The sequence below is a fragment of the Gallus gallus genome, chromosome 2 (genome assembly GCF_016699485.2).
Source record: "Gallus gallus isolate bGalGal1 chromosome 2, bGalGal1.mat.broiler.GRCg7b, whole genome shotgun sequence".
In the NCBI taxonomy this organism is placed as follows: Eukaryota; Metazoa; Chordata; class Aves; order Galliformes; family Phasianidae; genus Gallus; species Gallus gallus.
The window spans coordinates 131,584,622-131,600,962 of record NC_052533.1 but is presented as its reverse complement, the minus strand read 5'-3'; the positions used below and the strand labels follow the sequence as shown (position 1 = coordinate 131,600,962).

General features: G+C 43.9%; 1 protein-coding gene across 10 annotated transcripts in view; it reads left to right on the top strand.

The window, feature by feature from the left end:
- Positions 1–16,341, top strand: part of SYBU (syntabulin) — a 44,098-nt gene that overhangs the window by 25,643 nt on the left and 2,114 nt on the right. For 8 of the 10 annotated variants that reach the window (XM_015283016.4, XM_015283015.4, XM_015283014.4 and 5 more), the window contains 3 exons: positions 11,435–11,537; positions 13,911–14,114; positions 15,135–15,284. In XM_015283016.4, the coding sequence (XP_015138502.1) occupies positions 11,435–11,537; positions 13,911–14,114; positions 15,135–15,284 (457 nt within the window). Of the gene's footprint in view, positions 1–8,681; positions 8,799–11,434; positions 11,538–13,910; positions 14,115–15,134; positions 15,285–16,341 lie in introns of those variants that run through there. The other 2 variants (XM_040694667.2, XM_025148137.3) reach the window with 2 other exon arrangements.

Sequence of the window (16,341 nt, the reverse complement as noted above, 5' to 3'; positions counted from 1 at the left end):
AAAGTACCATAGCGAGCTGTAGGCGATCCAGAAGACTCCTGGAATGTATCAGGGATAAATTCCTGAGCCAAGTAATAGACAGTCCCACCAGGAGAGATGCAGTGCTGGACCTATTGCTCACCATTGTGAGGGAATTGATTGGTGACATCAGGACTAGAGGCTGCCTGGGCTGTAGTGAGCAGTGGAGTTCACACTCTTGAGGAGAATCAGACAGGCAGAGAGTAAAATCAGGAAGCTTAGTTTTAGGAAAGACAACTTCTAACTCTTCAGGGAGTTAGTCATCGAAACCCCTTGGGAGTCTGTCTTCAAGGACAAGGGAGCAGAGCAGAGATGGCAAATCATTAATGAAGCTTTCCTTAGGGCACAAGAACTCTCCATTCCCAATTGTAGGAAGTCAATAAAGGAAAGCAGGAGATCAGCATGGCTGAACCAAGACCTGCTGGTCAAACTAGAGAGCAAGAAGAAAATGCACAGGCAGTAGAAGCAGGGACGGGTAGCTTGGGAGGAGTGCAGAGATGCTGCTAGGCTGTGTAGGAATGGGGTCGGTAAGGCCAAGGCCCAACTGGAACTGGACTTGACAAGGGGTGCAAAGAAGGATAAGAAAGACTTCTACAGGTACCTAAGTCAGAAGAGGAATAGTCCAGGAGGGTGTACCCCTGTAGGCTAGCAATAGTGGACGAGGAGGCGGCTAAGGTACTCAGTAAATTTTTTGCCTCAGTCTTCACTAGCGACTGCTCTACACACAGCCCTCAAGTGGATGGTTCAGAAGGTGGGCATGGAGGGAGTGATGCTCGTACCACTGTAAGTGAATATCAGGTTTGCAACCGCCTGAGGAACCTGAATGTACATAAGACTATGGGTCCCAAAGAGATGCATCCCAGAGCCTGAGAGAGTTGGCTTACGTAGTTGCCAAGCCACTCTTGATGATATTTGAAAAGTCATGGCAGTCAGGTGAAGTTTCTGATTACTGGAAAAAAAGACAATATAGCACCTATTTTTAAGAAAGGTAGAAAGGAAGACCCAGGGAACTACTGATCCATCAGCCTCACTTCTGTGCCAGGGAAGATCATGGAGCAGATTGTCATGGAAACTATGTTAAGACCTGTGAAAGAGAGGGATGCTATATGGGATAATCAGCATGGTTTCAGCAAGGATACTGCCCAACCAACCTTGTTGCTTTTTATGATAATGAAGCTGCATCAGTGGACAAGGGATGAGCCACTGATGTAATCTGTCTCGACTTCAGTAAGGCTTTTGACATTGTACCTCATAATATCCTTCTCTCCAAATTGGAAATATATGGATTTGATGGATAGACTGTTCGATAGATGAGAAACTGGTAACAAGATAACACCCAGAGAGTCGTGGTCATTGGCTCAATGTCCGGATGGAGTTCAGTGACAAGTGGTGTCCCTCTGGGGTCAGTATTGGGAACAGTGCTCTTTAGTATCTTCATCAATGACATCAACAGTGGGATCGAGTGCACCCTCAGCAAGTTTGTGGATGACAGCAAGCTGTGTGGGGCATTCGTCATGCCTGAGGGACAGGATGCTATTCTGAAAGGCATGAGAAATGGGACCAGTTGAATCTCAGGAGATTCAACAAATCCCAGTGCAAGGTTTAGCACCTGAGTCATGGCAACCTCTGCTGTCAATAGAAAATGGAGGATGTAAGGATAGAGCACTGCTGAAAATGACCTGGGGGTACTGGTGGATGGCAAGCTGAACATGAGCCAGCAGTGTGCCCTTGCAGCCCAGAAGACCAAACATATCTTGGGCTGCATCAAAAGAAGTATGGCCAGCAGGGCGAGGGAGGTGATCCTGCCCTGCTACTCTGCACTGGTGAGGCCTCATCTGAAGCACTGTGTCCAGATGTGGAGTCTTTGGTACAGGAGAGATATGGACCAACTGGAGTGTATCTAGAGAAGGGTCACAAAAATGATCCAAGGGATGGAACACCTCTCCTATGAGGACAGGCTGAGAAAGCTGGGGCTGTTCGGCTCGGAGAAGGCTCCAAGGTGACCTGATAGCAACCTTTCAATATCTAAAGGGGAGCTATAAGAAAGAAGGGGACATACTTCAGCAGGGCCTCTTGTGACAGAACAAGGGGAAGTGGTTTCATACTAAAAGACAGGAGGTTTAGATTGGATATAAAGAAGCTTTTTACAATAAGGGTGGTGAGGCACTGGGGCAGGTTGTCCAGAGAAGGTGGAGGACCCATCCCTGGAGACATTCATGGTCAGGCTGGACCAGACTCTGAGCAACCTGATCTAGCTGTGGATATCCCTGTTCATTGCAAGGGAGTTCAACTAGGTGATCTTTTAGAGTCCCTTCCAACTCTAAGGATTCTGTGTTTCTGTGATGATTCAGGGGTTTTTTGCTCAAATTAAACATTAAACAAAACCTTTGCTTGTGACTGAACAAAGATGATATTCAATCCAAATGTCTAGAATGTTTGGGAAAATACTTTAATGTTTTTAACTGGCTTTAAAAGAAGAAAGAAACGTGACCATTTTCAAAATGAAAGCATCATTTCAAACAAAAAATGGAAAATTCTGATTTGCCTTTTTTGGCCATGTTTGACTTCAAATAGTAAGTAGTTTCAGTGTTCTCTAAACTTTGTGTTTTGGTAATTGCATTACTCCATTAAACATTTTTGTTTGCATCCTAGTGACTGCTTCTAACACTTTCTGAGTGGTGTTGAGTGAACATGTCTATATATTCCCTATGTTTGTATATCTGTATTTATATGTAGGCATGGAGAGTTGAGGGAGCGTCTTTATTTTAGTCCTGCAAATCTCACATTATTTCACCATGGTATGAAGACATCAGATAAGCTGGTGTTTACAGGGCTCAGAGGTGGAAGCTCATCCAGAAGCAGTTAAGCAAGTCTTTGAAGATAGCAGTGGTGTTTGCTTAAATTTGGCCTGTTTAAGCAAATCCTGGTGAAGTCATGTTTCACATGTCTTCATTGTGTTTTTGTTCTCATTCAATGTTATTATACTGAGCTGAGGAAGAGCCTAGGAGAAAGGAGAAATGTATCTCCAGTCGCTATTCCAAAAAATATACCAGAATAAAAAGAAAAATAAAAACTAGCAGCTGGGAGAGTGAATAGAGGTTGCCCATCTTTGTCCAAAACTTTAGGTTGTAGAACTTAATTTTCTCACATCTGTTCCAGGTGTGTAACATATCTGTGAAATCCTGCAGAGAGCTCTGATGGAAATGGTGCACAGTCATGCATGAATTGAGTTGGTTCTCCTTCTGGAGATTGAACCGGGGAGGTGCAGACCCATTTGAATTTGCTGATGTAACAAGGGGTATTGAAGACAGCTGTCATAAATAGGGCTGGAAGTTCCATCTCCATCCAGATCCTGCTGCTGGATGCTGTGTGGGCCCCTAGTGATAGAGTGGGGAAAGGTACAACCTGCACCAAGTTCAAAGCTGAGTCTGACCCTGCAGATCCCAGGTGAGTCCTTTGCTCACTGAAGTAAACAGTAGAAGTGAGCTTTCCTAGGATCACTTTCATGGGGACCCTGGTGTGTTTGGTGTACTGTGAAACACTCACCTCAGACTCAGAAAACCGTGTCATGAACCAGGTATTGAGCTGTTGAGCGCTTTTGCAGCCGACCCACTTCTAGGCATACCTGGAAAGCACATCTGAGAGGCTTTGATGGCAGAAACAGATTCACTGGCAGGAGGTATTTCCAGGGTAGGTGACAGATAGAGACAAGGCTGTTCTGAAAAATCCCCTGCTGGAGCTGGGGATCTGGTGCTCTTTCATCAGTCTGGTCTTCACTTCCTGCAAGATGGGCATCACTTTCAAAAAGACTTTGAAGTGCATCAACTTTAATGCAACCTAAAAAAAAAACACCCTACTTTATGGTACCATTGTGTAACAAGTACTTAATGGAAATGAAAATTCTGCAGATATTGCTTCATTTTTTTTTAGTATTATGAACCTTATCTTTCTTAAGCACTGAAGCATCTAATTTCAAGTTTCCTATTCCTCAGGTCTCATATTCTTAAAGTAATACTAAGCTGTTAGCTTTCTGAATCTGCGAAGTCATCAGGCTGTGACTCTTTGATGGAACTGGAAGAATAAAGTGTGACCACAAACTCTAAAGGATTAATAAGCTCAAAAGCACCTGCTTCATGTCTGTAATTAGTACTTCTCAGTGATCAGCACTGCTGGGGGAGAAAAGCCACAACAGCAGTCATAACTTGAGATGTATTGCCTGCAGAACTAACTCAGCTTTATTAGTATAAAAATGATTGTTTAGGCAACCGATCAATACACAGGGTAGGGTTTTACTGCTCTTTGCAGTGAATGATATTTGAACTCAATTTATTTTTGTAATCATTTCAATGTGCGTGTTTTGGTAGATGTTTGACTACAGTATGATGAATTTTGCTTTTCATCCTTGGGACTGCAGAGTTGTTTAGTTTGTTACCTCCCAGATATGTTTCTTATTCCAGTGTTTGTCTCTTCCCTGTTGAAAACATGTCAAACTGGTTTAAAATGTTTTGTTTACACTAGAATGAAAACCATATGCCTGACATTAAGAGTGACTGTGCAAAAGCTTTCAGCTGAATTGGGTGTAGCACGTGAGCCCATGCATTTGCATGTTTCCCGTGGACACGTGCCTGTACAGTTAATTGCTGTAGACCCGGCAGCTTCTCTCTTCCTTGCGTATTGGAACCAGATTTAGATGTGTGGAAAGGCCCTCTGAAGGCCCTTTGTTAAACTTCTGCCACCAGCATGACAGGAGGGCTGGGATGTTTTCCCAGTCCGTGATGGAGTTCACTCCCTTTCTGTGTACTGCTAAGTCATCCCTGCCAAAGATGACATTATCCAGCTCCTAAAAATACATCTGACCAGCCTGTCTACTTCCTTTGAAACAGAGCAAATAGCACTGCCAGGTACAAAACAAAAGATTTCCTGAGATGACAGTACAGGCTTACTTGTAAAAGATATTTGTATATAGGTGCATTCACACACACATCTATAAAACTGTCAAATGCAAGCTGAGTACCACATTACATCGCTATCAGTTTATTTTCCAAACATCCAGTCTCAATGTAGATAGTGAAATCAGTGTAGCAAAGTGGCATCCTTGTGGCTCTGATCTCAAGAGCCTGTTTGTGTGAGAGGAAGGTAGGCTCCCCAGGCTTCCCTTCTGCTCTGTGAACGCGTTCCCCTGACAAGGGGCATTTCAGGATGAGAAAAAATTCCTGGGAGCCATTTTTAGGGTACTGTCAGAACTGCTCAAAGGGCACATAGCAGCACAGAAAGTAATTGGGTCAGGCAGATTTCTATACGGAGGATCTGCTTAAGTTACATAAAGCAGAAAAAAAAAAAAAAAAAACCTACTTGAAGTGCTTTTTATCAGTTCCAGCATTTGGCTGTAGTTGCTCTACAAATCTGTGAGCTAAAACCAACAATTAAGGAATACACAAGCTTTGATTGCAGTGATCACAAAATGCACATGATGGCTCTCTGCCAGTATCAGTAATTAGTTTGTGGTGACTGTGTTTTTGGAGAAGAGCTTGACTGATTGTGGTTGTACAGCATCCGCAAGTCACATTCTGTATTCATTTTGAGATCTGCAGTGCTTATAATTTGCATTAATGTAGTTCAGATTATTATCAAAACTACCGTATTTAGATGAGATTTGAAAACTGCGTAATGAGATAAATTTTGATTATATTATTTGATAACAAATCTTCTGAAGTAAAAAGATTAAGCCAGCAGGATGAGCCAAGATGAATAATTAGTTTAGATCGCACAAGCAGCAGTCTGAGTGGAAGGGATCATTTATAAAATCAAGTTTAGGTCCAAACAGGAAAGCAGGGTCTGTGTTGCAGATCTTCCCTGAAGTCTTCTAGCTGAAACTGAGCTGGAATCTCCTTGCCCAGCAGGTCTGAATGATTTAGAACTCACAGTGAGCATTTTGCTGCACATCTCTTTGGGCTGCAGGGGAGGGGAGGCCTACTTTTCCCTTTGGGATTAATGAAGCCAGGGGTTGCTGTGCCCATCTGGTTCTGAGCATGCAGCACGCAGCTCTGAGCTTGATGACTACAGTGCACACAGAGGGGTTAGTGAGGAACTAAAATCCAGGACTCACAGCAGTGAGCAGGCAAGGCACACCTCCTGCAGGCCATAGGAAATGCCAGAGGAGGGCCTGTCCTCCATACAGAGCCGTCTGGTCCTGATTGCACCAGTGTGCTGGTTGCTGGACTACCTCTTATCCGTTCAGACATTTCATTCCTTTAAAACATGACCAGCCCTGGTGTTAGAGCCGTCTTTAGTGCCATAACTGAGAGGTTACCCAAAAGTATTTTCCTTGAGCAGCTGGTGCTCAAGGGAAAGCTTGGAATCCAGTGCCTTCCATAAGTTAAAGGAGTTCAGATCCTTACCTCTCCTAAGAGATTCTGACACTGCAGACTTCTGGCAGACTTCATTTACTTCAGCCTAAGTGCTAGGGAAGGGTATGAGACATGGGCAGAAGGAGAGGAAGCTGGACAGCTTGTGTCAGCCCAGGAGCAGTCAGCATGGAGGGAGTCCTTTGTCTGTTCGTAGCTCACAGCATTGTATCTACTCTTACCTCATCACTGTGTGGTGTAAAATGTAGTTGCACGCCTGAGATAAAAGTCTCTTCTGAAGTAATCATCAAATAGGCAGTAAGACAAAGATCAGGGACTGGAAACAAAGCCCACTGTCAGCTATGGGCCTGGTGCTGCAGATCAAGCCCGAGGCCTACTGCAACACATTGTCCCTACGACAAGTCTTCTTTAAGGGTGCTACCGAAGAAAAGCATGAAACGCTAAAGTGAGACTTCATGACTTCTTTCAAGCTTTGTTTGCTTACTTTTCTCAGTGAATACTGGGCAGTTCTTCTCCAGGTTGCCTGTGGTGTGTGAGGACAGCCTTGCAGGAACCCCCCATGTTAAACAGAAAGGATGCAGCATCACCGTTTCCTGGGCAGATACTGTTCATGTTGTTAGAGGTTAGACATAGAGATGTAGCTGTGCTAAAGGTTTCAAGATAAAGGAAACCAAATCTCCTAGAACTTTTAAAAGAAGCATTATGACAGAAGGCCCTCTGCTTTTCCAGCTGGTACCACTGGCTCTGCTGGAGTTCTTGCACTCAGGCTCTGTCTCTCCCCCTTGTTTCTTTGCCAAAAATTTGTTTCTTTGCCAAAATTCGGATCCACTCGTAATGAAACAAAGTGGTACCTCTCAATCTTGATAGTGATAGGACAAGGGGGAATGGTTTTAAAGTGAGACAGGGAAGGTTTAGGTTGGAAATTAGGAAGTTTTTCACACAGAGGGTGGTGACACACTGGAGCAGGTTGCCCAAGGTGGTTGTGGATGCCCCATTCCTGGAGGCATTCAAGGCCAGGCTGGATGTGGCTCTGGGCAGCCTGGTCTGGTGGTTGGCGACCCTGCACATCGCAGCGGGGTTGAAACTCAATGATCATTATGGTCCTTTTCAACCCAGGCCATTCTATGATTCGATGGTTCTATGATTCTGTGATTCTGTGATATACATGTATACATGCATGATGTGGTATTTCAGTACAGCTTACTGTCCTGGTGGAGCCTATATACAATATAACTTGTTCAATATAATATATCTGTACAGCATAATATATAATCTGTTCTGCCTGTAAGTGCTCTGAATGATCACTTTGCTGTATGGTTGTCCTGGCTGAGGCAGTAAATAGAGCAGGGTTAATGGTGTGGTATTTCTACACTCCAAAATGTAGATGTGATGGCTGCAGTGCACAAATAGAAAGAGCTGGAGGCAGCATGCTGTTGGGTCAGCGCCACTGCCCATGGAGCAGTGCCATGCTGGGTCTTGCACCATTTCACTCCTGCTCCTCACGTACCTATCCTAGGTAGCCAGTTAGGACAAAAGACTGGTTTTGAGAAACGTTAGCTGCTTTCATGGCTAGTGCTGCTTCTGGGGGTTGTTCCACTGCTTGCATTTGTGAGCTTTTCTGGTGACACTGTCACAGTCACAGAGCAGCCAGCAGGCTTCCCGAGGTCCTATTGCTTTGGGAGGTGGCTGAAGGAGTGGTGAGGGGCTGTGCTCCGGCCCTATCCACATTGCTGGTAGAGGGGGAGCTTCTCCTCTTTGTTAAGAACATTTGTAAGATGGAAGTAATACTTAACCCAGAATAATATATTGCAATTTATGGGCAAATGCCTGTTATTTTACATAGCAGTGTCTACCAAGTAGGAGAAAATATTTTTAGGTCTCCTAGTAACATTACTGTCGATCTCTGTTACATGCAAAGCTGGCTTGAACATAACTAACACACTTGGAAACATTACTGTCAGTGACCACTTTGGTTTATAAAAATGTTCTGGAAGATCTTATGAATATACATATGCCCAATTTTGAGCATAAGTAGTCTCAGCCTTCAGATCGTATACAGCTGTTATCATAACCGGGGTCACAAAGGTTAATTCTTGCTTTGCAGAACAGTTCCTGGTTTCATATGCACTTTAATCTTTCAGAAACCTCAGTGGCTGCATTTCCAAGCTCTGCTAAATCCTATCTGCAGTACCTGTCTTGGCAGCCCTCCCCAGCACTGCGCTGCCGGCCAAGCGGGTCAGGGAGAGGCTATTATTAAACCTTGCTTCCTTGAGATGCTTTCAATAGCAAGATCTGATTATGGTATGGGTTGCTTAATCATAGATGAGCCCTGCAGGGCTCACGCTGTCTGTGCTGGGCTTTGGGAGCTGCTGGCGTCGGCGGGGGCACCAATGTCTGGGGGGCCAGACACCGGAGGTATGGAATCCATGCAAGGGGTTTGCCTGTTTGGGTCTGGTTGGCAAAAGCAGATTTGTGTGGTAGTGAGACAGTGCTGTGCGTGCAGTAATCTCTTAGATGGGAGTGCTTTGTCTATCAGGAAAGCTGCTGCAGCTTTGGCCATTATGTCCAACAGTCATTTTACATCCCTAAGGAGAGGGTTACCGACATCTGCGTTTGTAGACACGATATAAATACTCTGTGGAACAAAGCAGGGTTGTGCTCTGCCTCCCCGCCCTTCCCTGCCCTTGCATGTGGTTTCAATTTGCTCCTGGCCATAGTGACGTGGGATAGTCCAGGTCTGGTTATCAGAGATGCTGAGCTGGGCATGGGCTGGTTAGAGGCTGTAAAGTTGGGTCCCTGTGATGGCATTCTGGGCTGTGCTTTTCCATGCTTTGAAGTTATTCTGGAATGGGCTGGGCTAATAAAGCAGCACAGAGAAACGGAGTGAAGTTTGCAGCCATGTGTAAGATTTACAGGTCCACCAGCTTTAGGAGCAGCGAGGGACAGTCACCTGCTCTGTCCAAGACCTCTGGCTGAGCCCCTGGCCTCCCTGCCTGCTGCTTCCAGCCTCTGCCCGCTCCCACCAGGCATGGTGCTTGCAGGGGCTGGGGGCACAGTGCAGCTGCCCCAGTGCAGGCTGCTCTCTGCTGAGAGCTGTCCCTGCACGTGTCCTTTATGGTGGGATGCTGCACAAAGCTACATGTGCCTTGAGTACCTCTTTAATTAGAGCTCTTGGCATGTGAAAGCAGCCAGGACTCTGAAATGTGTGTCCTTCTGGTGATTGCTCTGAAGTGGTCTTCTGCCCTGCCATAGAATCACAGAATCATCATGGTTGGAAAAGACCTCTAAGATCAACAAGTCCAGTTGTCAGCCCGTCACACTACATGCACTAAAGCATGTCCTTGCATACCATATCTACACATCTCATGAACATCTCCAGGGATGATGACTCCACCACCTCCCCGTGCAGCCTGCGCCAATACTCTTTCAGAGGAATTTTTCCACATATCCAACCTGAACCTCCCCTGGTACAACTTAAGGCCGTTATCTCTCATCCCATCCCTGTTACCATGGAGAAAAGGTGACTCCCGCCTCACCACAACCTCCTTTCAGGCAGCTGTAGAGAGCAGTAGGTCTCTCCGGAGTCTCCTCTTCTCCAGATGGAACAATCCCAGTTCCCTCCTTCTCTCCCCATAAGACTTGTGCTCCAGACTCCTCACAGCTTCGTGGCCCTTCCCAGGACATGCTCCAGAGTCCCAGTGTTTTTCTTGTAGCAAAGGGCCCAGAACTGAACACAGCACTCGAGGTCCTTGCATGAGACCCCAGTAAATACTGGAGACCAGACAGAGCGTTGTACCCAAGTTTCTGACACTTCTTTGCTTCCATGTGGGTGCCAGGTACATAAACTTGATCTATAGCTTGCAGCTTGGATGAAGAACAACAAAACCAGCTCAATCCTGCTGCATCTGAGTGTGGCGAAGGGACGTCACAGGAAGGGCAGCGCTTTCCTTGCTGGCCAACTGCTGTTTGAGACCGGTTGTGTGGGTTGGAGCCACAAGTCGTGTGAATCCTGCCTGTCAGACTGTGTAACTGGGAAATTAAATCAGATCGGGGTCCTAAGGCCACTAAGAATGGTTGCAGAATGTTCCATCCTGTTTCTGTGAAAAGATGTTCCGCCAGTGCCCTTCCAAGTGTACTCAGGAGCATAAGGTGTGCCCATCAGCTTTAAGGCTGCAGGATCTGAGGACTTTATTTACCAACATGGGGATTGTAGCAGCTGTAGCTGCATCTCCCCCTCGTGGAAACATACTTCAATGGCCATCTGAGTAACAAACTGAAAATAAATCCTAACTTCAGGGCTTTCTTCCGGGTAAGAATACTTTGTTAATACTTTTATGTACTGCTGACCTTAGAAAAATGAGGGTGCTTTTCTTGTATATAAAAGGGCTTGGGAAATGCAAGCTGTAATCCATAGAAAGTCAGTAATCAGATAGATTAACACCCAAGAAGCAGCTGAGAGCCATGCAATATTATTGGATTATTTTAAAGCCATTAGAACTGCCCTACTATGCTTCTGTACCACATGAAAACCTGCATATGTTTATACATATACATACATATATACTATGTAAAGCTATATGTATTTATACTTATGTACATATACATATATATCAATCAGCTCAGAATCCAAAATAGAAGCAGCTTTCCTCCCAGCAAATAGTATTTTCATGTGGTTTAAAAAAGTAGAAATCTGGTTACAATGGAATGTTTTTAATCACTGTGTTCTTGAAGGAGCCATGTAAGCAGCCTCATCATATCCTGATAGCTGTGAGGAAACAAACAGGTTGCCTTAGCAGCCTAGTTCTAAAATGGTTTCTGTAGAGTGAAGCAGTTCGTGTCCAAAGTTTTTTGTTGAAGTGCCAGTTCTGAAGAAATACTGAAAGTCTGGAACATATCCAGTGCTTGTCCTTGGGGATATTTCAACATTTATGCAACTTCTAAAATTCACACAAGATAGACAAAGGAAGGATGCTTGTGATTCATTGTTGTTTGAAAACACTCTTTGAGTTACAATTTCCACCATGTCTTTACTCTTCCCTTTTCCTTTCCAGGGAGTGAAGCTGATTTTAGCTCTTCAAGCAGCACGGGCAGTATTTCAGCTCCTGAAGTCCATATGTCTGCTCCTGGAAGTAAAAGATCTTCTTTTTCTCGCAAGTAAGCAAATTTTCCTTTATATTTCAAATGCAGCTAGTACAAAGATGGACTGCTATGCAAGGTCTTGCACTTTGTGCATACAGTATCACTACTATGAGTTTTAAAACAGTCTGGGTAATGCTGTGCTCTTGGGCAGCACTAATGCTGATAAGAACTGAAAAAAGTTCTGATAGAAGAAAGACAAATGATTGTATTGGTTAGAACAAGAATTGTCAAGATGTCAGATCTGCTGACTGATAGTGATTTTTATCCATAACAAGTCCTGGAGATACAGGTAGGAAAGACAGAAGAAACAGTGGCTGGAGTAGAGGAAGAAGCAACTGGGTACACAGCAGTTAACAGTAGTATTTTTAACTGTTAACCTTTTTGGTCATAAAAAAGGATCGTTTTTTTGCTATGGCTTGCTATAAATTGTCAGCTTAGCATGTAACTTTCCAGGTCTTGTCCTTATTTTTTATAGGAAGAAGTCAACAATATTGTCTTTAATGTTCTTTTCTGAAACACTCTCACCCAGCCTTTATATCAACAAAGCAATATGCAAATTAAATATATATATATATAGTCATCCATCTAAATGAACCTTTTGTTGAAAGATTTCTGTAAGTTTTCTCTGTATCATCTGTGAACAGCAAATAAGACAGCTTGTGAATACTGGGGTGTTGGATGGAGCAGTCACTGAGCATTGTGCTCTGCCCACGCAGTCCCTGCTGCTCCACTTTTTTGAGTAGGTGGAAAGAGTTCAAATTGACAAGACTTGTTTCCTGCCCTTTGTGGAGTCACGGGAGTGGAGCTGGCAGGCAGACCGGGGCCAGCAGCAGGATACCCATATGCTGAAGTCATGCAGACTTCTGTGAGATCGCAGTGTGCCCCAGCATACAGAGATCAGCAGAATGATGCTTAATGAACAGTGTTATATCTGTATCATGAGGTGGTTAGAAAAAGAAACAGTAGTTAAGTTCTCTGTAGGTTAAATCTAACAAGTTATGGGCTGAGGAAAGGAACCCTGCTAAGTGTAATATGAAGCTCTAAAGTGACCTTACTTTCGGTAAGAACATGTAGAATTTCATGTGTTATTGTGTATTTAAATATAACTTTAAATTAGACCATACTGACGTATTTAAACAGATAGGAGTCCTCTGTAATAGTGCTCCTTCAAACGCACTGCTGTGTTATTACACAAAAGTTGATGCTGTGCTGTACAAAGTGAAAAGAGATGTTTCCTCTCTAACATGTTCTTTTTTAACTGTTTGAATAAACTCACTGTGAAACATTTCAGTGTTGTCACAAACCACCAGCCCTTCACTTTATTGTAAAATAATTATGAATTCACCCAAACCACAGCGCTGTGATGAAGGCTTGCAGGACAGCCAGTCAGCCATCTGTTCCTTATAAACTGTTCCATTTTCAGAGAAAGGAGGAAACCAATTCAGACAATTTTAAGAGATTTTGCTTCATAATTCTGTGGTATTTTAATTTTTACGTTCAAACCTTATTTTTTGCTGGCTTGGTTTGCCTTTTTCCATATTTTTGAAACCTGCCTTTCACTGCAGTTTAGAAGAACAACTTTCAGTAGAGGGTGAAGGTAGCAGTGTAGGAAAGTAAATCAACTAAACAAGTGAGGAATGCACCTCTAAAAGCTGGCTCCAGTGCCTCAGTTCTTCAGCAGTTACTGGAAAGTGCAGATATGAATTGCATTAAAGCACACGTGAATAGCAGTTTTTTTAGTAAAGATGGGGGAAAGAAAGGTAAATATGTATGACAGAAACTGGAGGAAAGAAGAAACTGTGTTTTCTTTGTCTATTTTAATATTATTTCAGCCTGCTCTCAGTAGGGTCCAAACTATGAGCAAATGAATAGCTGATAATGACAGCTGAAACACCCAGTTTGCCAAAGGCACGGAAGAACGAAGGCTCAAACAAAATCTTCCTTCACACTGTGATCCATCAGGCTGCTTGCTGAGAATCATGAGAGAAGTCTTACAACCCGTCACCAGCCTCCAAGGAGGCCTGGAAGAAGAAAGCTGAAAAGTGGCCCTTTTTGAACTAGTCAAATTTACAGTCCTCTGATTACTTAATGGAGTCAGAGGTTCAGGGAACACAGATGATCTGATGGAGTCACTAGAAACTACTGCAAACAGAGAAATGTGAATATGCCAGAGGTTTCCCTACATCACATAGTTCAAACGAGATCCTCACAATCATCAAAAGAACATGCAGTGGCTGATGACATAAAGTCTTTGTTTTTTCCAAGCCACTCATAATCATTTATATGTTTTAGTGGTATCTCAGACAACTTTGTATGTAAAGTAAGACACATAACGGGTTGTGTGACGAGTATAATCCAGTATGTTTAACCATTTTGGTTCCTCTCCAGTCGTGGCCCTTATGGTCGGAATAGTGGATCCTCATCCTACAAGTCTGGAGCCAGCCCACCTGCTTCCCGTGAAAAGGACCATTTGTCAACACTGTGCAGAAGTCAGCAGAATCCTGTTAACATCCATCAGAATTATGGGGTTTCTTCTCCCAGTAGCAGTAACTCAGGTTCATACAAAGGAAGTGACACCAGCCCAATAATGAGGCAAGTGTTTATTTAATCACCCCGGTGTTCAGTGCTCTGACTTACCTTCTCTGCACTGGAACACAGGATCGGCTGTCTGGATTGCTGAGCAAGTCATCTTGCTCCTCAAGTGTAGGTGTGACTCCTCATATTGGTTGCTTGATAGTCAGCAGGATGCTCCAACCTGTATTTTCCTACCACTGTAAAAGCTTGATTGTTTCAGCACAGTGAAATTAGAGGTTACTCTCAGTCAGAGGCCCCTATAGTTGGTTTTCACTCCAAGACAATCTCTTTAATGTGGTTTCATGCCATCAGTTCTTACGTGGATTTACTGGTTCTTTCACTGAAGGGTCCTTTTAATTTGGTGAGTTGGGTGTGGTAGAATAGAAAATATTATACACTCAGGCAGAAATTCACCCTGTCTAGCCTTAGGCACCTTCCCAAGGAGTGCAGTTTCCTGTGCAGGAAAGAAAACAGATACCTGCCAGAAGATGCAGTAGTAGTGCAGAGTCTGAACTGCTGCCATTCTGCTGCTCTCCCTTTCTCTCTCAGACAACTCAACAGTTCTAGCATAGTAGATTCACACCTAAACCTAGGTACGGTGAATCTAGGTTTCAGTTTGCTCAACTTCGTAGCTCACATTTGGATCTAAACTCAGTTCTTCCACTGGCTTACTTGGCCATGTCTTTAGCTAAGTGCCATTGCAAGTGGTGTGGCTGCCTGCTCTTCAGCACCCCACGCATTTTAGATGAGGTGATGCATGGGTATTTCAAAGTTAAATAACTCTTGATATCATTGCACTGCAACCAATTACAATAAATAGTAAATGCTTTGTGATAGCCACATATCAGCAGTTTCCTCAAGTACTTGACTTGGCGGAGTGAGTCACTTGTGCTGACACTGAGAAGCCCCACATGAATCAAGTGTAAACTCAGCTTTGTATCACTCAGTGTTGTTTTTTGGTTTGTTGTTTTTTTTTTGCTAAGAGAGAAGAACCATAGGGGTGATGTTATGTGATGGCTTTTCTTTTTTTCTTTCCAGGCGATCGGGGAGATATTTGACTTGTGTTGATCACCACAGTGCTAAGCCACAAAATCCAGAGCAGTATTTGACTCCTCTGCAGCAGAAGGAAGTCACAGTACGGCATTTGAAAACAAAGCTGAAGGAATCTCAGAGCAAGCTTAAAGAAAGGTATATTTCATTTCAGAAACTGGAGTTACAAATATTTATTCAGGAGCATTTAGGGATGGGAATCCTGAATGTTTTACTGATTTCTTGACCTTGTAGTTTTAACTAATACATTTAGAATATGATCAGTTTGGTTGTTTTAAGGTATTTCAGGTTTCCTAGTTTGCTCAGTAAACATGCAGCATGCAGTGTATATATAGATGTGGCTCTTTTCCCTTCTTTGAAGTTGCCTAATAAAATGTTTTTGTGGGATTTTTTTATCAGTCTGATTTAGAATCAAGACCTTTTATATATAAAAGTTTTGCCCCTGCAAATTCGTATTACTTTAGTCTTCTGTGCTACTTCTATCAATGAAGTATGACTTCAAAATGTGCCTCTTCTTCTGTAATGAAAGAAAAGTTCTACAGACCAGTGTGCCCATTTGTGTTTTTGTTGCTTATAATGAATTTTTCTGAAGAGCCCTTTGTATTGATGCTGAGGAAAGAAGTGACAATGTGCATTACACAGCAGCAGATGGCATTTGACTAAAACTGGGCTTTAAGATCTAGATATCCAGCACACGCAACCCAAAGGGGCATTTGAATAGCCTCCCAGGTTAAGTCCTGTGGAACCCACAGTCCAATTGAGGACAACCCGGCCTCTGCATCTTTGAGGAGTGTAGCTTTCCTGCCGCATCAGATCAGTGTCAGCTCTGGCTGTACACACAGAGCTGCTTGCAGACACAGGCATTGCATGGCGCATGCTTCCCAGGTAGCTATTTCTCAGTTCCTGCAGAGCAAGGCAGTAGGAGAGGTCCAAGTTCTGTGCTGATGGGAACTAACCTACAGACCACTGCTTGCGCCTCAAGATGTCAGGGATTGTAGCACAACTCCCAGGCGTGCCACAGGTCTGCTGACTGCGTGGGGAGGTCAGTACCCCCAGTCAGCAGGCAGTGAGTCTTGGCAGGCAATCTACAGCTCTCAGGAGTGGCAGCAGGTGGTGCCTGGAGGGATGTGCCTCCTCTCTGGAGCATCTCTGCAGCCATCCCAGTGCCGTGGAGCCTCTCCACTAGCTGGCACTA